The sequence below is a fragment of the Drosophila elegans genome, unplaced genomic scaffold (genome assembly GCF_018152505.1).
Source record: "Drosophila elegans isolate 14027-0461.03 unplaced genomic scaffold, ASM1815250v1 contig_208, whole genome shotgun sequence".
Taxonomy (NCBI): Eukaryota; Metazoa; Arthropoda; class Insecta; order Diptera; family Drosophilidae; genus Drosophila; species Drosophila elegans.
In genome coordinates, this window is record NW_024545578.1 from 8,149,300 (window position 1) to 8,174,603 (window position 25,304).

Genomic DNA, 25,304 nt, shown 5'->3' on the forward strand with positions numbered 1-25,304 from the left:
AATGAAAAGACTCATTATTGTTTAATAGCGGGGCTATGAACCAAACAATAAATAAACTGACATGTTATTACGAGAGCACATATGAATAGCTTGTATACAAGGAAAAACACCATTCAGCAACATGTCCTTTCAGCGTTTCTATGACATCGCACGGTAAGCTTGCTTGGCTTTTTGTGAAACTATAACTGACCGATACATTAAATACCCTCCCTCAAGACATCCTCACAAATGTAGACTTCAAAGCTGTGTAAAGTATTTAGTCTTCGCTGGGTGCATTTTATTTCCATATTCGTAAATAATGTATTGGCTCGGAAAAATGTTTCTAAGGACTCACAGAATATAATGGTTACTGTTCGACAAATTTAATTGGCTATTAGGAAACAAATTGGTTGCACAATGTTAATAAAAAGCTGTCGCTATTTGGCTCTTAAGATAAAAATATGTTTTTTTTTTTGCAAAATTGGCTCAAAAGTTTAGCTCTTCAGCTTTCAGGAACATTCTACATGCTAAAATAGTACAAACTCCATTTTCTAGTTGGCTGGCTCAAAGAAGGAGACAAATCATATACACTGTTGCAAAAAAAAAAAATTATTTTATAGCACCCCCACGTTTTGCAAAGCTAATTGACACATTTGATAAGGTCCACAAGGTCCTGTAGTTGCTTAGCTACTAAAATCTAAATTAAAAATAAGGTCCTTTCAAAAATAACTGCGTACCAAAGGAATTCTTTGATAATTAACAAATATATAAATAAAACAAATGTTTAAGATAGATTTTATTCAGCTCAAGTCCTTAACTTACCTCTAATCCCACTTACAGTTTTTGCGTTCCAACACCAACCAACTCGAACATGTTGCAACTAGTTTTATGTTCGAAGGCGAACCCTACTCTGTTTAAAATTGAAGTAGACAGTCACTTAAATTGACAGGGCAGAAAATGTTTGACGATAATTTGATGGATTACGATATAACAAGGGGGCTTTTCAAAATTGGTCTTAAATTGGTCTAACATGATTTTTTTTAAATGCTTCAATAGAATATAAGAAAATGTTTCCTGATTTAAGATGATTGGTAAAGCTTGTTTGTAGGACCTCTCAAGCTCCGTATAAACCGAAATAAATAAGAGACTTTAAAAATTATTTGCACTGTATTTAAATATGATTTAAACTCGATAGCTAGGACAAATGTTAATATTGACGACGCCGAGATGGACCGGGAAAGGCAGCCCTCTCATTAAATAATATGAAACAGCTGTAGTGGGCCATCAGACAATTCCCGATCCCTCCGCCGCTGAAAGTGCCTCTGTGCGTTCCGTTGGGTGTCCCTAAATTTATGTACATGGGTGGTACTTCTAAGAGATAAAATACTCGTTCGCCTAACAATAAAGGTGAGAGTGTGTGGGTGTCGGTAGGTGTAAGTAGAATACAATAGATCCCATCCGGACTGCAGATCCTGATCCTGATCCTACGAGTAGAAGGTCAGCACGCTGGTCTGGTTGCCGCGCACGAACAGGAATGGTGGCATGTCCCGGCTCAGACTCTCCAGCCAGGCCATATAGAGCGGCGCCGAGACGATGTTCTTGCGGGGCATCGGCAGCGTCATCACCACCAGATCCGACTTGGTCGACTGCTCGCGCAGGTACTCCCGTAGGCGAAGGTATCGATTCGTCTTGTCCTGCACCGCCAGCATATCATCATCGGTTATCAGGGCTAAAAAAGCAGAATTGTGCAAAATTAATAAATTTTTTGCGACCCAAAATGGTTTTGTATTCAGATAGCAGTCTACGGACAAAGTAAAAAAAATAAATAAGAAATAATACTCGTTTTGATGGAATTCCGTGTCAATTTGCATTTGATTACGAAAAATTACCATACCAAATACTATTTTTAATTTGGAAGTAATTTAATTAGTTTGATTAATTTGATGGAAAAGTTATCTTAAACACTACTACTCTTAGCTAACTTCAAATTTAAAACAATTCTAGATAGTCTTAAAATATTATAATATTGATTGGAATATAAATTAAGCTCACCCTCATCCTCATTAAGGGTCGCCCGACTGCTGCTTCCATTCTCGCCCTCCTTTTCGGCCACAACAAAGTCCTTGATCAGCTCGTTGAAGAACTGCGTAGATGACTCCAGCGGCTTCTTCGTTATGTCCGGAATTAATGTCAGGTCTGAGTAGTCGATCCGGAACTTGGATAGCAAACTGGCCATGGAGCGTTGCTCGAACTCCAGCTCAGCTTTTTTGTTGGCAAGAGCATAAACTCTGCGAAAGGAAAATGTTTTGAAATGTTTGGATTTACTACACGAAACAAAGGTTGATTGCTGCAATTGTGAATTTCCCAAGAAAGACATGAAACTAATTGTGAATTTCCAGAGAAAAACACGAAACAAATACACAATGCTCAGTCATGCCAAACTGATTCCACTAACTGAAACAGAACTATTGACTACATTCTTCCTTTTCTAAAATGCAGCAATTTTTTACTTTTAGATTTATTTTGAGATGTTTTTAGTTATTTTTGTAAACTAACTAACATTCGGTACAACTGAAATTTTTTCCTAATTTTTTATTTTGCAAAAATATTACTTTAAAGAAAATTTCGGTTTAAGAAGAATAAAAATTGCAAGGTTAATAAGTCTAAGGCTGGCATGGCAAAAAAAAGTAAGCCTTTTGCAACGCAAAGGTATTTTATGAAAAATCGGAGTGAGAGATATCAAACAAAATTTAATAAAATATTTCCCTTAAGCGTGGCCCAACTTTATGTGACCTTGAAATGGCGTAATCAGCCAATCTGCTCTCGACGGACGCGCACATGGCTGGAAATTCCCTTGGTGAAAATTACTGGCACAAAGTTCCTCGTTAGCCAGAAGCCAAGCGATAAAGCCAATAACAATTTCGCGGTAATTCGCGATATGCTCACCTCAATTTGCACGTTTGCCAGGTGCGCCGAGTACTGATGATGTACGGCAGCAGGAGAGTGAGTCCTCCGTCGTCATACAGCCACCAGACATCGATGACGGCGTGGCTGCGCTTCCTGGTGAAGAGGGTGAGATCGGAAAGGACCTCTTTGGGCAGCTCCGTGCCACCAGGACCCTTGTACAGGGAGGCTGGGTCATCATGCTTCAGCTTCGACTTGCGCAGTGAGTTGTTCTAAAGGAAGCAAAGTAGCTAATCAAATTATGGTGAATTAAATGGATTTCCAATTACCACAAGATTTGCAGACTTTGTGTCCAACGGATCGGGCATGCCGGATACATCCTTCGCCTGATTGCCCGCAATGAATGACAGGTCGCTCGTGCTGGAGGCTAAATGGGAAATATAAGTTCACTTTAAACAAGAGCAACAAATAAGCTTAACAAAAAACTTGGCTACAACGAGACAACTTCATTCAGAACATGCACAGACAACAAACAGTGCAGCAGCAACCCAACGGTTATGCCATATATATTCAAAACAAACAACCGACCCCTTGGGCCACGTGCTGCGACCATGTGGGCCAGTCTGATTTCCAATTCCCCATCAACGGCAGCCTCCTGGCCGGACATTGTTCGGCCACAATTTAAAATTCAAATTTACCAGCATTGCATTTAATTTTCGAACAGATGTCGAACAGCCGACGGGTTCGCAGGTCCAGAAGGCCCAAGTGGCAACCTCCAAATAACCAAGTTTGGCTGTTAAATGTCGTTAATTTTCTGGAAACTTAATGGCTTGTTTGCGAGTCAAGGCAACATGCAGCAGCTGACATGCGTGGTAGCGAGATTCGGTGACGGTGTGAGTTTCATCTGCTTGTATTTCATTCATATTTACCTACTCAGCCTACAACAACTTCACATTCCATTCAAGTATCTTAAGACACGCAATCTTAGCAAAAACATAACTTCACCTGCACCTGGCCAGGAGCGGATTCTCCGCAGGCTCTGCTTGAAGCGCACTGCGGTTTAATTTCCCAGAAGACAGGAAGATACACCGATATAATTACGGAAAATTGGATATTTGGGTCTGAATTTAGGGTGGACCTATACTTGGTTCAAATTTAAACTCCGTTAAAGATTATTTTTGGGCTCCTAAAAAAAGCTATTGCTATTCCTGATAGACTTACCAACTATAAGGTTTGCACATAATTAAAGACTGTTTAATAAAATTAAAAAAAAAAATTCGTCTAGTTTATCTAGTATTATTTGAACAACATAATGTAATGAGTTCATTTAATTCATTAGTTTCGCTATAAAAAATAATACTTATAAAAAAAAAAAACAATTTATGTCTCATAGGTAAGATAAAAACTTAAGCTCAAATCGCTATATTTGATTTAATGTGTTTGGAATTCATAGATTTCAATTAGAACCACTTCTGCAGTAGGTCCACCCTAGTTTTCACCATTACCATTTCGCTGAGCATGCTACTCACTTTTGACTATCTTCAGGCTGTTCTGCTCGCTGTGGACCAGCTGGTTGCGGTTTCGGTCCTCTACGTGATTGCAAATGTGGTGCAGAAGGTGCAATTGGGTGGGTTGTTAAACAGGTGCGAGTTTGGGGGTACAGAGAGAGACATGCGAGATATAAGCAGATTAATAGTTAAGTTGTGGTATTAATTCCTTGAATTCATACAAGATTCCTGTTCCTTACCTTGAGACACATTCCTGCTGAGCGAGTCAATGCTGCCGCCCAAAGCATTCCGGGCATTGTTGTCCACGGCCTGCAAGTCGCCGGAACTCTCGTTTGGCTGCAGGGTGCGTGGCACTTCGGAAGAGGGCTTCCAGCCATCCTGGGAACCCAGCAGCAGCGAACAGTCCAGACCCTGGGGAGCTCGCAGGATGGCCACCGAAAGGTACATGTCCAGCGCCTTGTGCATCACGTTGAAGTACTGCACCAACTCCTTGCGATCGCACGTCTGCCAGTCAGTCTTGTAGCCCATCAGGATAATGTTTGGCTTCAGCTTTCCGATTCCCGTGGCCTGCATTAGGGCCCTCGTGCCCGACTCGAAGTCCTCACCATCCACCAAGGCATAGAAGCCCTTAACGCGATGCTTGCGAAACCAATTGGACGCCCTTTCCTGCAGATTGGTCCTGTATTTCTGGGAACTCGAGCCCCGAAGCACATGGCCACACACGAGCAGCGATAAATTCTTGGTGAGCATGTAAGCCAGGTCCACGAGGACAGGTCGAGTGTTGGGCAGGCCGGAAAGAACCAGAATCTGCGGCCTATAGTTCTTCACGTGCTCCTCCACATTGTTCAGCTGCTGCACCGACATCAGGGCATTCTTGTACGTCTGTGCCTGCGTGGTGGAGCCCCAGTTGACATCCGGCTTCCGGTAGGCCACGATTAAGTACAGAGCCAGCACCGCCACAAAGGTGATGAGTGCGGTGGCCCATGAGATGAGGAACATCACGGCCACGCAGAGAATGGCGCCCAGCAGGCTCAGCCACATGTTGAAATACTACAACACAACGATTTTAGTTAATACATTTATCTGAGGGACTTAATATTAACTGCCCACCTTAAAGGTTGGTCGCCAGCCCACTGGCTTGGCCAGACTGGCATGGAAGGTACTGAAGTTGATCAGCATGTAGGCGGCGAGGAAAAAGTTCGATATGAGCGGGGCAATCAGATTCAGTTCTCCAATCAATATGAAGCTGAAACAGAGGGATAAAATAATTAATTAATTATTTTTAAATTATTTTTGATAATAAAATAAAAATTATTAGTTTTTCTTTTACTAAAATAATTTAAATCCTCGGTTCTGTGAAGATGTCATTCATTCTTGCTTACATATTCTTACAATTTCGTTAGCTTAAATAGTTGTGATACTCGGTTTTTTGGTTTTTTAAATGAATAGTTTTTCTTTCTTTCTTACTTTATAGAAATATACATAGTTATCTTCTGATAATCGCCATTTAATGATGGTAGCATGGTTAACTTGACTGTTTTCTTCCATTAACTTTAACTTGAACAATCAAAATGTTATTCAAATATCTACTTACGCGGATGCAATGATAAAAGTTAGTACATAGCCACGAACTGGTTCATTGTTCTTGCCGTAACCCTTGGCAAACCAAACAATCTTCGGGTACAGTTCATCCTTGCACAGAGCCTGAAAAAAATTGTATTAAATATAAATTTAATCCCCATGCAAACATATCGATCGCATACCTGAAAAACCTTTGGTGCGGAAACCAAACTGGCCAGTGCAGAGGAAAGTGTGGCAGCATAGCAACCGGCGTAAATCAGAGGACCAAAGCCAGAAACCAACTCAATCACCTGGAAGGAGTTCTGCAGACCATAACTGCATTCGCCTAAAGGGGGATAGGTGGCGAAATTTTAATTAATTTTCAAGGTTAATAAGCTGTGCTGGTAATTAAAAAAGAACCTTACCCGGCTGGCAGTCGAGGAAGGCGAAGGAGCCATTAACCACATCAGACAAATTGCCAGTGGCATCACGAGCCACTGTGGCTCCGCACTGCAGGACCATGATTAAATAGGTTCCGGTGGTGATGACAATAGCTAGAATCGTGCCCTTGGGAATGGATTTTTGAGGATCCTAAAAATATACATTCGTTATCAAAAACTCAATTATTGAACAAATTTAATTAAACAATGAAAATAATAAGAAATGGTACCAGAAAGCGTTTCAGTATTTCGAATTTATACATTTACATAGCCAGTAATAAAACAAGAATAAATAAAGCCTACCTTCAGATCTCCCGAGATATTAGCTCCAGCCAAAATGCCCGTAGCCGCAGGGAAAAAAATGGCAAATACTGAGAAAAAATCGTGCTGAACACCACCCTTCTCCTGACGATAGTCGGGAAATAGATTATTTTTAAACAGAGTTGCTGTGAAGTAATAATGCAATTTAGTACAAGACGGTTCAATATTTTCCCATCTCACCATTGTAACCCAAGAATCCTTTGGAAAGTTCCAGATCGCTTTTGGGTCCAATGAAACTGCCAATGACAAAGTCAGCAATGGCCACCAGCAGGATGATAAGTAGTCCGATTTGGGCCTAATTAATCAAAAAGGAAGGTATTAACTGAATAACTGCTCGTTAGGATGCACACCCACCTTTGCCTCCCATTCCATGCCGACAACCACAATTATCAGCAGCAGCAGGATGGTGATACAACCTATGATGCGCACGTCCTGAACACCGCCGTCCACGATTTCCCACTCGAAGGTCGTCATCATGGCCAGCATGGACTCGCAGAAGCCGACCACATACATGGCACACGCCACCGCATTCGCCAGCGAGAAAATCAGACCGATGGAGCCGCCGAACTCGGGACCCAAAGACCGGGATATCATGTAGTATGTGCCACCTATCGTCAAAACCATTTAGAGCCATTTAAAAGCGACCGCAAAAAGAAGGAGGGGCGGGGGCGGGAGCGGTGTGGCTATGAACTCACCTCCTTTGATGACACCATTAGTGCTTATCGCCGACATCGACAAGGCCGTGATGGTCGTGACAGCAGTCGTTGTCAGTATTAATAGGAATCCCTCGATGATGCCCGCCTGACCCACCACCCAGCTGAGACGCAGGAACAGCATCACGCCCCAGATGTTCAGCAGGCAGCGGACGAGCACACCTTTGATCCAGCCGAATTTCAGGACCCCGTTCATAATGCCCGCCTCCGGGTCCTGATTGCGCGTCAAGCTGTGCGTGTTCTGCGGGCGTACAGATAACGAAACTTCGGTAAATTTACACAGGCAAATGGGATTATCGTATGCCTACTCATAAATAATACACATTCTATTAGCATATTTCGTCTATTTAAATCCATCATAAAGATAATTTTGTAAGCTATATTAGATTATGTGTGAAAATCAGTCACAAATTCCTTTTAACTATTAAAATAATACATTAGGACAAAATTATCTCCCAAATGCTCTAATACAAAATACAAAATTTTCTCTGAGTGTAAGTGGGCGCTTAGTACAAAGGGTAGAGGGTTCTTGAGAAAATTTCAATAAAGCTGTCTAGTGTTGATAAATGATTCGACGCTCAACCTTAAGCTGCAGGTGGGGTAAATATCTGTCTTTTCCTTGGTTATTTCAGGTCATGGAGTAACATGGAATTTTAAAGGGCCTTTCTTTTGCCAAACGAATAAAGATCTCCCTCGGAAATGGATGACTTCAGCTACCAGGAATTCTGGCAAGCCGGCGCACTCCCGCAGTGAACATTATTAATAGATTAATCATACGCCCCCGAAACCGCAACACCCGCTGCGCCAATTGAACTTGTGAACTTTGCACTTTTAACGAGACCCCTTCTTAATTGCTTATTATTACAAGATGTTCAAATGACATTGAGAGAGCTCCGTTGTAGTAAATTAGTAGAATCAAGTCTTGGATTGGACGGCATGTTATCTGGATGCCAGCTAATATAAAAAGTGATTGCCTCATGGATTACTAGTATATGTCTGTCTGTGCAATAACATTGTGCAATGCATCAATTTCTCAATGGACCTTCGTATGCAGCCAAAAGCAATTTATTTTTCCTCTTATTGACAGTCGTTTGCTCAGCCAATTGTGAGACGAAAACATCGGCAATTAGTCTGAAAAGTGTGGAAATCAATTAGGACCAATTGGTGGCACTGCACAGTGTCTTTGGTATAGAAAACTTTTCGAAATGAATCATAACCAGGGCTTAGAAGTCAAATGAAAAGTCAATGGACTTGTCAGATTTAACAGCTCCGCAGTCCAATTTAATCGGTTAAGTCTGCCGAAGTTCTCCTATTTTGGGAATAAATTAACGTAAAGTGTGCACCCCAACCGCAAGTATTGCAGTTGACAAGTAATTTCCAAGGGATTTGAAAGCCTGCAGTGCCAACGACCGCCTATTTTAACTCCTGGCAAACATTCGCAGTCACGCTCATGTGCCTGCAAATGGCTTTCTTTCTTTCTGAGCCGGGGTGACACTTGCCGCCGAGCTAGTGACACTGCCGGGTCCGGGTCACTTCATGGGTTAAGGGTATTGAATTTTTTTGGAATTTGGCGGAGACGTCGAAGAGTAAATTTAAATTTGACTTTTACTGCGACACCGAGCGCGTAAGGCATGTGAATGCCACTTTATGGGTCCAGAGAAAATGTAATTTGTGGCCTTTTAGGGTTCTCGGTAGTGTTTATGACCCAGGCGTTAATTTTCATTTAGTCTACCGAATCCCCAGCGGTTTGAAAGACTTACCTTGCCCGTCAGCGTGGCATTGTGCAGCTCGTCGAGCGTTGGACGGTAGGCGGCCTGAATGGACATCATGTTACGATAATTATCCAAACGTGGTAACGCCTCTCGCGTAAAATGCCTGTGGAACAGCGTGGGAGTTTAATTTGGCAGATTCGACAGCGAAGCAGCGGATACACAGAGAAAAGTATCGAACAAAAACTTTAAATTAAGGTATAAAAGTAAAGGCAATTAGGGAATGAGGAAAGTTAATTTTAATAAACTAATTTACTATATTAAAATATACAATTGTAGAGTGCTACAGAAGTCCCTAATATTTTTAAATCTCTTATAAATATGTCAAAAAGTATGCTGTATCAAAAATAACATCGTTTTATGTATGCATACTTTTAAACAGGTTTATAAATTGTTTCAAAACACTATGAATTTCGACCGTTGTAAGTTTTTTTCTATTTCTGTTACTACTTTAAAACTATATTTTAAATTGTGTCGAATTATTGTTAACTCCAAATATTGATTATAAATAAAACCACATAAGTTAAATAATTATTTCTATAGAAATAAAATATATTTTTTGCAATTAGTATTATTAGCTTTTTCTCTGTGTAAAAAGGGTGGGAGCAATGCAAACTGACCGGAAACTTTTACCATATTTTGTGTCGTACTCGTTGTCCAGCAGCTCGCGCTCCTCCTGCGAATCGTTCGACTCGTCCGACTCCTCATTTTGCGGGTCCACCTGGAAGCGGGTCGTCGTCTGCAGGTCCTTGAACCGCGAAGGTTTATCTTTGTCGCGGAAACTGCTTTTGATGGATTGCCTGCGAAGGGAAAACAAAGACATGCTATCAGGCTATTTATTTTTAAGTCACACTGTCTCTCCCTATGGCCGATTGGTGCCACTTTAATTGGAAATTGAATAAAAAGATTTGTTTCGGATTACATTTAAAAGGCCAATCAACGACTTGAAACGCCCAGTGAACAAGGATTCAATTTTAAATCCGCAGCCAATAAGTTTCATTATCGACCAATTCAGTTCAACGAAATCCAATTGAATTTATTTCGATTTAGTTAGCTCTAGCCCTGGAACGCAAACTTGCACTTTCTGATTGCCGCCCATTGTGTCGGTGTCCCAGATGATTCCTGCCAGTCTGCCACAGAGCAGACGGCCCGAGGACACGCCCACGCGCCTAGAAGGCCGTTCAACCGGCATTCCCCCGTTTCTAGTCGATAATGTGTTGCATGAGCGAGCGTCTGACATCCTGACATTCTGACACCCTGACACCTTGCTGGTTGCACCCGCTAATCGAGAGGACTTCGAAAACCCATTATTCCACGCAACAACAAGCTAAATGGTTCATAAACTTTAATGAGAACATTTTTAAATTTGTTCAAAATTTTATTTTCAGGTATTAATTATTAGTGACCCATTTAAACAGTACCTTGTTAGCTGCAAAAGCAAAATATTAATAATTAACCACAAAATGAAGCAATAAATAAGTCGGATTAAAATGGTAATTTGAAAACAAATTACAAAAATATTCTAGAATGTAGTATTAATGTAAGCCTGAAAAACATTGCTAAAAGGCAACACTGCGTATGAGTAATAAGTTCACAAAACATAAATTAACTGCTTCACCAGATCTCATGCTTTAATTATGTATATTTAAAATACATTTTTTGCACCTAAGCGGCTTAATCGGCTTATTAAACCATTTAACCATTAAAAAAGTTCCCTTTGTCGTATAAAATTCATAGTGAAAAAGGTATACCAAAGTGGTAAATGAAAAAGTATCCTGCAGTCGTGCTAGAAACGCTGACTGCTCCTTCCAATTTACCAAACGACTTTGCTCAATGGCCTCAAGATATTTATATGATATGTGCTCCGTTGTCAGTGGAGCAATTTATGGGTGGCTTGTCTGCTCGGCTCTTCGCATTGCTTGGCAGCCGTGAACGTGAATCGCACTCATAATGATGATCCAGTCGATTGTATGTCAATGAGATTGATTTAATTTGTGGGGCAACGGTGGGGGGAAAGCCGAGGAAAATTCAGGAATTAATTATCAATCTGGAGAGGCGAAGGAAGTCGCTTAAAACTCAAGGCCTTAAGACCCTTAAGTAAGCTTATCATTAATTTATGCAGGAACTCACTGCCAATTTGAGCCGATTAAACTGAGTTTTTATACGTAACCGCTTGCCTCGTAATCGAAATTCCGTTGCCTTGGCTTCGCAGTCTCCTCTTGCCAGAATGTTTCCTACTTGGCTGGAGAAATAAACGGGGCTATAATATTTTCATAAGCCTCATTATCATAACTTGAATGGTACTTGGGCAGACATGGCCATAATGTAACGGCGACATATCGAAACGAACATTTTATAGTTGGCAAAATGAGACAAAGGATGTCTGTCAATTCCCCGTCGACATTTCCAGGACTATGCAAATTGGCTGTCCACTGGCAATTGGGAACACAAGCGTAAGTGATGGTTATTACTATGGTCTGTGATTGGTGTCATTGTTTGATTTTCGCAGGCGAGTGTTGAACTTTGCATAGGCGAGTGTTGAACCTGCCTCAGGTCGGCCAACCTTGGCTATTTGATAGATGCGAATGTTCCGATTGTTGGCTTGGCTTCACGGCCCACGGGCCCAGGGGCCCACGGGCCCACGGAATTCAACAGGGTTTAATCAATTTTGAATGATTGCACTACAAGCCGATGGACTGAAAATTGCATTTGCAGCAAATGTGGCGTGAATGATTAACTGGCAACTCGTTGAGCTGCTGGCATGTTGGCACTCCACAGCCCAGTTTACATGGGCTCTCACATCAATTTCATCTGCATTTTTGCCCATTTTCTGGCCAAGTGATATTCAAGTTCGAGCCCTGCTAATGCGGTAATTCATTCGAAGGCCCATTCTGCCGGAGCGGTAATTCTCGAGACGCTTTCAGGCATTCCGTGTTGTCTTTGGCACGGCGTGCTTTGTGACCAGATGGAAGATGGGCGGAATGTTAACGCCATAATTAAGCGAGGACAAAATACAGGAGGCGACAAAAGCAATCCTTGTTTGATGAAACACTAAACAATTACCAGAAAATGAAATATTCAAAAAATTTACATTCTCCGCCACAATACACAAAGGAAAAGGTCGGCTAGCACGAGATCCTAAAAACCGCACCCGTTCTAGGCCCTGACTAAACTTAGAGAAAAATGGGGTAACTACTTAATACTTATTAAATTATGTTATATAAAGTCACATTTGTGAGAAGGTTGAAAATGTATAATAGCTTAATGTGTAAGTCCAACTAAATAAATTATTTCTTTTTTTAGTATCCAACACCTTTATCGAGTTGGCAAGGAAAAAAGAAGTAGTAGTAGAAAATCCATAATGCAATGAGCTTTATGAAAACCATTTTAATGGGAAATACATACAAATTTAGAAAACCATTTTAAAGGATACAAACTACAAATTAAGGTGCTAGTTTTACCAGAGGAATTTTACAAACCCTTTGTTTGCATCTTAACTTTTAAACCTGCTAAAATTGGAAAAGAAAAAAAAGGATGGAGGTATAGTACTCAGAAATATGCTTCAAATAAATACAAATATTCTAAGTCTTTAAGTAGTATATATAGAATTAACAAGTGCAATAAATAATATTTATAATATAATCTTTCATATATATTAAAAATAAGGGTTTGTGTTTGTTTCATACTAAAATATTCGATTTATCAGCAACACCCTGATGTTTCTAAGTGTATAGGTCCATGCCGTTTGAACCCTAGCCCCTGATCCCTGACCCGTTCGACTCACCTCTGCTGCCTGGGCTGGTGTTGGTTGAGCATTTGTGTGGCATCGAATGTGTCGTCCTCGAGTAGCTCGCCCTCGGCGTTCGTAAGGCGACGGTAGACTTCATGGGGCCCATCCTCTCCTGCTCCTCCTGTTCCTGCTACTACCTCCGATCCTGATTCTGGGCCATCCGAACCCGAACTTTGTGTCTTGCGACTGTTGCCGTTGACCGGGTTCACTTGAAACCTATTGGGGGGTCGGTCGGCTGCCGAGCCCAACTCGAAGGAGATTGTGTCCGACATCTGGGCCTGTGTTTGTTTGTTCGCCGGTTGTATTTCGGGCTCCTCGCCCCGGGAAGATGTTGTCTAGAACTTCCTCTGCGGTTTCCGTGTGCGGGACAAAACTTTTGGAAGCCTATTCCGACGACCCATCCAATGTGGCTAATTGTGTATATAGGTATCCCTCCGTCGGTTCTTGGGCAAAGTAAAATCAGGACATTGGTTGCTGGCGGTTAAAGTGGCACTCGCTCAGCGCTTAATGCTATCTGCAAAAAGAGGAGAAAAAAAAATAGTCCCATAAATCAAGTTGAACTGAAATCCCATCAAAAAGATCCGAATTCGCTGAATCAGTGAGTGTGCCGATGACGAAAAGGTTTTTTTCCTTATGAAAACACACTCGATTATGCATTGGAAGTTTTGTGTGTCGTCTGCCGACCCATGCATACACAATTAAACGTAGTTTTGTAATTCCTGTCTGCGGGTCCTTTTTTTCGTTCTGAGGACACTAAAATGAAAACATTTTCTTGTTGTCGCAGACAAAGAAAGCACAACAGTAAGCTTGTATCCCCAAGTTGTCTGAAGTTTGTTCGTCTGCCTTGGCCAGATGGCGAGATTCCCACAACCCTTCGGATGGTCATTTAGTGAAAACAGCTGAATGTTTATTTTTCCACATCGAGGTTTGAATATCCTGACCCAGAGGTATTCGCTTAGAAACGCACACAAACAAAAAATTTAGGATTTAACACAAATCAATTATTTTCGTAATGAAATTTAAAACGGCAACTCCTGATACTGAATTTAATTTGCCTTCATAATTGTTGTGTAAATCACTAGGCATTGAATTAAGTGTCAGTTGTAAGTAATTTGCAAATATCATTTGTTTTATGTGGTAATTAGTCATGTAACTAAATATGTTACTCACATCAACTGGGAGTCAATTAGGGTGAATTTTAATTAGGCCCGTAAAATGCAAGAAGAACTTTAGAATGGCAAAAACAACATTATATTGAACTACTATATCAAATTTAAGCTTTGAAAGGAAAATCTTGTCTGACTATGAAATTGAATTTAAGGCCACCCCTTTTCTGGTGATATATCGTGTTCTTCTTAGTGATTTCAAAGTTCATCAATATAGAAATTGCGATTCGATTGGCTGGCTCCATGTCATATATCAATTTTTGTCCATTTGAGTGACACGAGTGTCAAGTGTTGAAATCCGAGAAAGCCGCGCTGGCATTCCCGTGAGGTAATAAAAGACCTCTACCTCTACTCGAAACGATTAAGGCGGCACAATGCAACGAGTGCCGCTTGACTAAAAATAGCCCAAATTCAAATTGATGCAAATTAATCATGATTAGTCGGCTGATGTGGTTGCCAGGTGGATGAATGTTTCATGGGAATCCCTGGCACACCTGCCCCCATGGGGAAATGAGAAATGGAAAATGGAATATGGACAATGGAAAATGGAGAAAGGGTGACGGAAAAGCAAAACGAATGCGGAAACGGATGTGACAAAGAAGTTGCGTATACGGTCGTCAATTAGTCACAGTCACAGTTTTCCATGACAGCCAGCTCTGCATGTGCCGTTTATAGGTCAAGTTGAGAGCGACAAGTGCGAAAGGCACAAAAAAGACGGACAATTAGCATAACAAAACGCCCAATAGCATAATAGGAAACCCAAACAGATGAACGGAAAGAGACCGAGATAAACTGCGAGAAAGAGATTGCAAAACGCTGGCTAATTACGCCAATTACGACATTTTTACACAAATTGTGGGAACTTTGCTCAGCTGGGCAGCGCAGAATTTGCACGAATTTATTGCAGCAATTAAGATTTTAATTCAATGAACCCGTTCCCAATCCCAATTCCAGGCCAACAGATGTCAGATGACAGTTGACAGGCATCCTGGGCAGGTGCAGCGAAACTTCTGGATCGGCTTATCAGCGTGGGACACAATGGCCTGGTTGACCCTTCACCCCGGCAGTCGTACGCTGAAAAGCGCAAAAGCTGCTGAGCTAAAAGTTTCCCAACCGTCAGCTGGCCTTCGACAGATAGCAAATTGGTCCTGGTCCTCTGGGTGATACACAGTGAGAAAAGTTGTAGACTAACATAAATGCATAATTAACATGGGAGAAAAAACTAATAAGATATTTGGTGAAATATAAAATTGTTACAAAATGTTAAACGTATTAAAAAATTGTATATTTGGAAAAACAAGAATTTAAAAGAAAAATGTTTACATTTTTAAAGCGAATGAGATATCAAATAAACTTAGTCCTCAAAACAGAAAAGGTAGTATTTTTAAAAGTAAACAGACTGTTTATAAGCACAAAAGTAACATACATAATTTTGCAAAAAGATTTTTTTTTAATTACGAATTTCGTTATATTGTAGTTAGAGTTTGAATGACTTATGACCTGTTCGTATATATTACACTATATTATTCTTGATTTCTATCCTCTTTCCTTCACCATGAGATGGTTAAATATGAAACAGTTTATGATTTTTTCCATGTATTCAAGTTAGAACCAAAATTTGCCTGATTTATGACCACATCTCTGATTAATTGGCCATTTGGGGGGTTGGGAGAAGCATTTAGCAAGTCATTGCTCAAAAGCCAGCTAAAAAAGGGAAGCACGTTGGGTGCAGTAAAAAACGTATCAGAGTAATAATTGTTGACAATGTCAGCGACATTGGGGACCCAGTTGTGATTGCCACTGTGGTTGCCGCTCGCTGGAAATTTTATTTGAAGCGGTACCCGCATTGCTTTCATTACTCAATTCCACGCCCATTCGCCATTCAATTGCCACCATAAAATACGATTTTTACAACGTCGGTGGTATTTGGCAACAATTGCATATAAAGCTTGTTCTACGCCCAAGGCTATAAGACCGAATTAAATGCTTAGATTTAATGGTCCTAGCCCCAGTTCAAACCCAATTCAAAAGGATGTTGAAGCTCCACCCGCGGAGTTTTCAACTCTTTGCCGGCATCAGCTAAAAAGTTGCAACCATCTAGGATTAAACTTGGTAGACGAGAGAAAAGAACAAAATAAAAGCGAGCATAATTTACAAGAGAAAAATACACACGGTATGAGGTCATTAAATTGCAAGTGGCCAAGAATTTTATTGCACGACCTCAATTACAAGATGCTCGAAGCAGCAAAAAGCGATGGCCATAAAGCACTGCCTCGTCGTCAGCAACTAAGAAGGACCTAATGACAGGTCATCGCCAGTCACGTGTTACTTGTATTCGCCATTGCCCGATATTGATATCAATCGTTTTTATGCCCCATGCTCGATACAATCTATCCCAATCGGCAATCAGTGATGTGGCACGCACAAAACACAGAAAACGAAAAACTTTCGGCCACCCAGCTGACTGACTGATGACGGTAGTATATCCGTCCATCAGTGGATGACAGGAGGTCACCGGGCCAGGCCAAACATACTATATGTGTGTATCTCACGGATGGGCATCAAAGCGGATTAACAAACCAGGACCACCCCAAAAAAAAACTGAAAGCTGAAAACTGAAAGCTGGGGGGAAAAGCGGAAAAGCCGGAGCAACAAAGTGTCAAAAGCACACAGCAGAAGTTGCGCAAGTCAAGCGTGCTGATCCGCATTACATTATTGTACGCCCACCGAAAATGGCCAAAATAAACTAGCTACTAGACGGCAAGAAAAACTAAGCAGACGAGTAGGGAAAATGGGAGAAAAATGCTAAACATCTGGGGCAGGCAGGATACCAGGAGTATGCCATGGACAAATGGACATATGGACATAAGGACCCAAAGGACGGATGTTCGTTTTAAGCCAAAAAATGCAAGCACTGTTTGGTAATAAACAAGAATGGAAGTCATTTTGGCAATCGGGCTAATTCTTTTGGCCCACATTTCATGTCGTCCCAAAGGGTTGCCGGGAATTCGCCCGCGCGTCAACCGCTTAAGCGATTAAGGAGCTATGCGACTGACAGGCATTAAAGTGTTAACGTCCATGTTGTCAGTCCTGAGAAATGACGCAACATTTCTCATTCCGCCCACAAGTTCTGTCCTGCTATCCGCGCACAATTTAATGTCTTCTCTGGGAAAAAGTATCTTCTTCGGCATACACTGTATACTATATGTCGACATAAATCCTTTCAAAAGGAAGGCCACAGATTCGTTTAAGTAAATAAAGCACCTTTCACATGAAGCACTGCAGAGCGTTCACATCGAAAACACACTTTGTGTAGTTAATTCAGAATTTATGAAAATAAAGTATCCTTTAAAAACATTCTATTAAAGAATCAGCTTATCAAACATTAAATTTTATTGCCAAATAGTTGGCCATAATACGCCACAGAATTTAAATATTCATTGAGCTGCTTTTTTGGTCAGGTGCATACTTTAGTTGCGACTGAATCATTTTATAGCAATGAAGATGCCATTTATGGTTTAATTTTAATAGCGTGCACCTTTTAAGCTTGACCGAATTCCATCAAAATTCGTTTGTCATTAAAACAGACTAATTTGATAGTTATTCAGAATTGAGTGTATTTGGAAAGTCAACACAAAACTTAGCTACATGTTATCCACATAGCAAGATTTGTTTGCCTAAGGTAAATCACAAATGCGTTTGAACGTTTGGTTTACTGGGAAATATCTGATTGATTTACTTGTCGAACATAGATAAATTCTTGTTACAGTTTTGTTTTCAATTAACTAAAGAAAGTTGCAGTTTATCAGTTTCAGGAAAAAGGCTTGGACTAAAAGACATAAACTCTTTGAACACAGTAACAGGAATTTACTTTTGAAGACGAAAACTTTGGAATGCAATGCAATAAATGTAAATGTTTTTATATGAAACCTTATCAATAAGCTTCAATCTTTTTCACCTGAAAACTGCGAAAGCAGTTTGAAGTTCCTAATCAGACGAATAACTCCCACTTGAACAAGACCACTCGAATAAGTTGTTCCTCTCACTGAATTCAAGCCACATTCATGTTGCGTTCAAGAAAATAGGTAAACAACAAGTGGCAAGTGAAATGCTATAAATAAATAGAACAATGAAAGCAGTCAAGTGTTCCGCCATAAGTTTCTCTGCTCGAGAAAAGCGTGAAACAATGAAACGAATTTAGTTGTGTGACGCCGGGGATTGACCTCTCCCAATATGAAAATACGGATCCGGGGACCAGGAAAAGCTGCCCGTTGTGCGACACACTTGCTTATTTATATCATATGGTTTTTCGGTTATAAATTTCAAATGAAAATAACCATAAATAATATTTGGCGGGCTTTTATGCCGCAAACAGAAGCCCTAGGGCCGGACGGTACTTGTAAGTGGGTTCGGGATCTGAAGTTCTGAGGGTTCAGAGGGTCCAAGGGAGCAGGCGACGACTTTTTATGATTTAAAGTCGTAAAGAGCGTGGAGCCAGCAAGTATTTACGACTCGGAAATGGAAATATCATGCCATTTGGTAAGTACCCAGCTGACTTTGGAGCCCAAAGATGGGAGGCGGCCCCCGAATGAGTCCACTGTTTATATTCCGCTTCATTTGTGGCGGCATAAATTAAGTGCAAAGGCCCACAGACGCAAGAGCAAACACGGGACAAATCACACGCCAGGCGGGGAAAACAAAAGCAGCCGAATCGAAAGAAAGGCTAATAAAAATATATTGCAATTGCCACGGGTCGGGGATATTCATACCTCTATACGAGTATGTGTGCGCAGGAAAGAAAAATTACTTTGAGCGAAATAAAGACTCTTGATGAACACTTTTTGTGATTCGCAAAAAAGGAAAGCTTTAACAAGGCCTGATTGTATTGATTGATTTCGAGAATCAACAAAACTACACGAATTGAGTTCCTCTGAAATCCGAGAAACTAAAATCGGTTCAAGGAAATCAATTTCGTTTGAGATTGCTACTTTAAGATTTCTTCCATTTCTTTTTTGAAAAAAGTGCTTTAAATCAAGATGTATTAATGTATTTATAAATGTAACTTTGTACACTTAAAATTCGTTAGTAAGTATATTTGTTACAGTTCAAGAGACAATTTGTTTTTGCTATAATTATTTACAAGTTTTAAACCATTTCAAATTTTAAGCAAATCTTAAAATGCAGCAATCATTTTTACGCAAACGATAAGTTGCCTCAAAAATTCAAATTAATTTGAGAAAATTTTTAATAATTTATACAAATTTGTAAAGCAAAAAAAAGGGTGATGAATATATTTGACCTATTTCCTGCACTTGAAAACCCATATTTTGAATTGGGTAAGTGGTTTGAACTAGAGAATTTTGACGATTCGAGATGGCGGTCCAAAATCGTGCTGATTGCTCAGTTTGTTTGCCAGCAGCTTATTAAAGTAAGCACCTGCCGCTAAGCTACAGACCTAGGCGAAATGGTAGAGCTAGATCGTAAAGCAGCGCGGCGACACATATGAATATTGTCGCCTTAACCGCAGCTTAATGACTCTGGCTAAGTGTGCAATAAAAGTGGATATGGGTCATGTGGCATGTGCCAGTGACAGCCTTTAAGTCGTATCAATTTCCAGCATTTCCCAGTAGCCAAATGGATCACATGACACCCAGTGGAATATCGACAAAAGCATGTTCATTCGTTAAAAACTGCAAAGAATGCTTGTTAGCATTTTGTCATTCTTTTTCATTTTGCGATGGCATGCTTTTGGGTTTAAGCACGTACTGAATGTATGATTGGTTTAGGTCTGGTTTAAGTCCATATGTACTAGCCTGAAAATAGTTTTCCTTCGAGTTGTAATTTAATTAAGAACAAATTAGCAAAATGTGTGATTTACAAAGAAAATTACAGCACTAAATAAGCCCAACTAAAACCTTTGGCAATTGCAAACTTGACCCGAAAGGAGAACTTATTCGTTAAGGCACAAAATCGCAGCAGGTCATTTGCACGTTCTCCCAATTTATATTGATTGGATAGTATAGTTAATCCCTGGCCAACATGACTTTGGCTGTCAATTAGCAAATTCTAAGCCGTCTAATCAGCAACTTGGCGGGCAAGCCAAACTCGATCTATATTTCAGGTTTGCTATGCAAATCGAAAACGGTAAACATTAGTAAGTAAATAAGCGCACTAATATATTGATTGTTGGCAGACGGGTGCGCTCTCAGTATTTTAAACGCAACTCAGCTTTAAAATAACATTCACACAGGCGTGAGAATACGAGGAGTTCCAGGAAAGCTTAGGTTGAGCCTTCGGGGAATCCCAGAGAAATGAGAGAAACGGGGGAGGGATAAGTTCATATAATCCACATAATTTCACAGGTCATTGCACGCATTGTTACAACCGGCGTCAGGATGATTCAGTCAGATTTCAAACACACTATTCAGCACACACCTATCTACCATGGTTCTAGATAAATAGACTGGTAAAAATAACGTAGTAAATTCAAATACTTTGTAATCAATTTAAAAATTGTACCTTTTAATTTTTTTTAGTTATTTTAAAAAAGAAAAAAATATTAAAATATGTTAATATTTATAATTTGACTATTTTCGTAATTGATTTTAATAGCTGATAACTAATAATATCCAAGTAAATTGTATTTTTATCAATTAGGAACTATTTTAAATCTAATACCTTCAACATTAATTAAAGTATTTGACATTTAATCATGTAATTTAATACGCATTGTATTTAAAACTTGAAATTAATATTTAATTTAAATATTAAGTTTACAATTTTGAACTCAATAGTCAGATATTTATTTTTACTATTCCATTTTGTTATCAGTGTATGTATATATAAGTATATAAGTGGGAACAGAGCAAAATATGATAAATACGAACCCAACAGACATGTGAAGATTCAAGTTTGTGGCCCTAAAAAACCAATAAGAATGCCAAAGCAAAGCGGAGAACCGAAAGCCGTTTACCTGCCCAATTGGCCATGGTATTCTGTTCTGTTCTGGCCAAAACGTTTGTTTCCCAGTCTCTGGGCTAGAATTTGAATTTTTGGGATGGGGCGGGTAACTCTAACCCATTTACTGACCATCAGCCGACATCAAAGCCAACTGGCCACAATCTCCAAATTATTTAATGCTAATGCACACTGGGTATTTCTGGCTTGAAAGGGCACGGCTTCTAATTTCAATTATACGCGTTTTCAATTTGCGGATTCCGCGGGCAGACGTCACCTCACTTTGATTAGCGCATTTCTTACGCAAAAGAATTCCGCTGGACGTCCGACACACGCCCACGCAATCGCTATATCACATATATCTCGGCAGGAATCGCTCAGTCAATTGCCATAAATCTTGATTAAACGTCGTCGTGCAAAGACAAAAGGCGAAAAGGTGAAAATTGTCAACGCCGTGGCGACTGCACCGCTACTCGGTATTTTCGTGACTTGACGCTGCGCTTTGCATAATTTCCAGCCGTACCCCGGCCACTCATGTGAGTCCATTCTCATTCTTATTCTCGATCCAGTGGCCCATTCACATTCACATTTCCATTCCCATTTCCGCCGTGGCCTGCAATTTCTCAATGCACTTACAGAAATGTTAATGGTCATCCTACATATTTGACAGATTTCGATACTATAGGATATGCTATCAGCTTATAAGTTTTTATGAGTGAAGAATCTTAATAAATTTTACAGGGTACATTTACTAGTTTATATTGTATTTCTTAATACCAAAAATTTTATTGTTTTCTATTAATCTTAGAAGCCATATATATTTTCCCGAGTGCTCATAATTTTCTGATACATACAGCTTTGATCATGTGCTTTTTGGGCATTTGGTTTAGTTTATAAATACTTCGAACTGCTTGAATCTATTTTTTTTAAATTTAAATGGTATACTTCAATTAAAGCACTAAAAATATTTAAAATGTTTTAGCTTAGTTATAGGTTAAGAACTAAATGGCTATTTATTTGTATTTTTTGAAAAACTCTTTTTAAAACAAATTTCAATATATAAATATGTTCCGATTTTTGCAAATATTTTTTGTATTTAGTTCAGAAATAACATATTATTTTTAGTGTATCACCGTCTAGTCACCATCAAATGACATCCGTGCACTTTTTGGTCGACAGTCTAAGTCTAACCCGTGCAGTCACTCGCTTCGTCAAGGTTCGCAAGGTCAATGATTTATTAGTTTATTTGTTATTTGTTCACCATTGCGTTGCGTTCTGTTCTGTTGTGATCTCCGGTTCGTTGTCTTGCTTTCCCCGCGTTTTTCATTTGCTAGGGAATGGGCAGGGGGGGCGGTGTGCCCACTGTCTGTGGCTGACAGTCAAAGCTCTTGGATCAGCCAGCTTTAGCGCCAGTTGAGCCGCAAATCCAGCGACCCCCGCCGCACCCACATCTAGCAGCACCAGTCGACAACCATTAAGAGGAGCAGTGACAATTTGAGTTGCATTTCCATTAGTCGGGCTGTGTCAATGGCTTGGCAAATGGACAAGTTAATCGGGGCATGTGTTCTATTCCGTTCGCCAGTTCGCCTTTATGGGCTCCGACAGCGACCAGCTGAGCCCCGCGGAATCCAGTTCAGTTTTATATTCACACACACTCGGATGCATTGCCGTGTGGCTTATATAGGCCACGACCTTCAAATGCAACCCCATAACAAATGTCGATCACTAGGGTTCAGGGTTCGGGGCTCGGGGTTCGCCATTCGGGGTGGCAGGACTGCAACCCCAGGACCAGGATTTCTGTTGCCAGGCGCTATTTCGTACCACATATGCAGCTGCATTTCATGCTGTTCGGCTTTTCCTTTTGTTTGCGCAGGTTCAAAAGTTATGAAATCTACTCTGCGAGTGTTTGCTTTACACTTTAAGATAAATATTTAATACCAAATATCCAGTTTCAGTAGGTCTTTAATTTTGTTTAATTTTCAATATTGAAAAAATATGCATTTTCTGGTGTGAAAATGCATTTAATATTTGTTAATTATCAATATAAAGATATTTGGTGTTTTTTAAAATCCTTAAAACAAAGAAATTCCCATGGATTCCAAATTTTAAGAAGATAGAAAAGGTATATGCAGGATTTCTGTTGCCAGATGGGATTGTATTTTTCCCATATGCTAAGTTTGTCCAAAAAAATATCAAATTTCAGGAGTTCTTCATTTTTGTTTAATTTTAAACATTTTTTAACACAATTTGATATGCACTTTCAAATGCACTTGTTATTGGTTTTCCCCTTAAAAACTTTTAAGCCGTTTTGAAAAGGTACTTGAAAGAAAACCAACATTTATTTCTGGAAAATGTTGTATACATTTTATATAAGTACTTCAAGTTTTAATAGGCTTTAAAGTACACAAATTAAATTTAAAAATTGTACTTCTTGCATATCTTAAAGTAAATTAATGAAATATGAAAAACAAAATCCAAATTTTCGTAATTCGAAGAGGACTTAAAGTGTATATTTGTATACTAAGTGGCATGGAAAAATATATAAAAACAAAATAGTTGTAAGCTATTAAATAACGAACTCTAGTGCCAGATATATAGGAATGCTTCGCAATAAATGACAACTGACCGCAATCCAAGCTGGATGATTCTATTACAGCGTCTTCAAGATTGTCGTTATAGAATTTCGAAAAGATAGACGACTGCACCGATGATTTATTACCCTATTTAGTGTCACAAATACGTGGAGATGAACGAGAGCACTTGCCAAAGATAGACGAGACCGGACCCGGAAAACTGGTAAATGGCTTTCAAGTTCAAGTGCAAGGCAATTACTGACAGACTGACAGAGATGCTAAAAAATACGTTAATGTGCGTTTCGCGGGAAGAAAAACTTGGAAAAGCGGTTTGATAAGACTGCTGACCAGAGTGAATATCGTCCTAAGATATTTTATACACAAAAGGGGAGACAATCGGAATAGAGGGTATACGAAGACTTTTGTTTAAAAGCTTTCATAATTAAATTGAATGCGGTCGCGGAGGAGGTGAGGTTTATTAAATTACTGCAGGCCGCATAGACAAAAAAACCCACGTTTGCGCAAACAGGGAGATAAACAAAGGCAACACAGCTGGCCAAAAAGCCGAAACCAGAAGGTGAATAAAATTAAACGTGTATTTTTGCTGCTTTGCAAACTCACCGAAACTCAAAAATTAATATCCAACTGGCAGGTAATTAATAAATTTGTTCTGCTTCTACATGTGTGTGCCAAATTGCCGGTAATTTACGAACTTTTCACTGTACACTTTCTTGTACTCTTTGGTAAATATTTACCCGCGCCAGCGAAATTCGAAATCGGAAAACGAAAACGAAAATGAAAACGTAGCTCACTTGTGGTTGGGCATACAAGTAATTATTTTATTATCAGCAGTGGCGGAACTGTATGGTAAGTACTTGAGATTCGGGTGAATTCCAATACGAGTCGCAAGACCCACTTAAAATTCCCCAAAAGTACTTTTGCACCGTCACAACAAATTGGTTTGTACAGAAGGGCACTTCAATGGAATTTAAACACAAGCAATTGCATTTGCATTTTCATTAAATGTTCCGCTTTCTCGCACTGCAAAACGCTTTTTTTCGAGCTAATTAATAGTGTTCCAGTAGGATGAGCAGCCTAGGATGGGTATGGATTGTTTCCTAGGTGGGGCAGATACATTTGTATCTCTCGGATACGCGTATACTTTTGTATCTTGCACTCTTGAGCACTTGCCTAGAGGGGCCTGTTTCGAAAATAAATATCCAGCACCGAAAATAACGCAGTGTTTACTTCTTCGATCGATGGATGTTTTTTGGGCGCACAAACGTGGCAGACCTGCGATTCCCACTTCCCGATCTTCGATTCCCTATTCCGATGAGGAGCTGTGAGCTATGAGCTATATAGCTAACCCAAACGCACGTGCAGAGAGTCGACGAATGACTGAGGCCAACTAGCGCCGCGATCGCCACAAAATATCAAAAGCGACGGCGACGAACGAACGAATTCGCCGCCGCCGAATGCGGCGAACAAACAAATGCTGAGGCACCAAATGACAGCATAACGACCTATATAGTATATAGTATATAGCGAGATCGAATCGAACCCAAGTTGCCCAAACAAGCGGCACAAAAATTCCACTTCACACACGCGCAAACGGAGTTCGCCG

The 25,304-nt window shown here is 40.0% G+C and overlaps 1 protein-coding gene across 3 annotated transcripts; it reads right to left on the reverse strand.

The window, feature by feature from the left end:
• Positions 1-1,127: 1,127 nt before the first annotated feature.
• On the reverse strand, positions 1,128-25,090 carry LOC108146743 (bumetanide-sensitive sodium-(potassium)-chloride cotransporter). Of its 3 annotated transcripts, XM_017272866.2 has the most exons (19): positions 24,302-25,090; positions 12,979-13,498; positions 9,815-9,994; positions 9,186-9,300; positions 7,408-7,666; positions 7,067-7,320; positions 6,893-7,007; positions 6,695-6,837; positions 6,377-6,542; positions 6,155-6,297; positions 5,986-6,095; positions 5,502-5,637; positions 4,631-5,441; positions 4,413-4,472; positions 3,889-3,936; positions 3,213-3,310; positions 2,926-3,155; positions 2,032-2,267; positions 1,128-1,708 (listed from the first exon to the last, which is right to left on the reverse strand). In XM_017272866.2, exons 2-19 carry the CDS (start codon positions 13,254-13,256, stop codon positions 1,464-1,466), a joined length of 3,627 nt encoding a protein of 1,208 aa, XP_017128355.1. In that variant the 5' UTR covers positions 13,257-13,498; positions 24,302-25,090; the 3' UTR covers positions 1,128-1,463. The 3 variants fall into 3 exon arrangements, with proteins under 3 accessions (XP_017128355.1, XP_017128356.1, XP_017128357.1); XM_017272867.2 differs by lacking the exon at positions 3,889-3,936; XM_017272868.2 differs by lacking the exons at positions 3,889-3,936; positions 4,413-4,472.
• Positions 25,091-25,304: the final 214 nt, after the last annotated feature.

Excerpts from the sequence above, each read along its gene's own strand:
- LOC108146743 (XM_017272866.2), bottom strand. The coding sequence starts at position 13,256 with ATGTCGGACACAATCTCCTTCGAGTTGGGCTCGGCAGCCGACCGACCC. Across the intron at positions 4,473-4,630 it reads CAGCAGGAATGTGTCTCAAG|AGGACCGAAACCGCAACCAG; the intron begins GTAAGGAACAGG and ends GCAATCACGTAG. Across the intron at positions 1,709-2,031 it reads GACCCTTAATGAGGATGAGG|CCCTGATAACCGATGATGAT; the intron begins GTGAGCTTAATT and ends CTGCTTTTTTAG.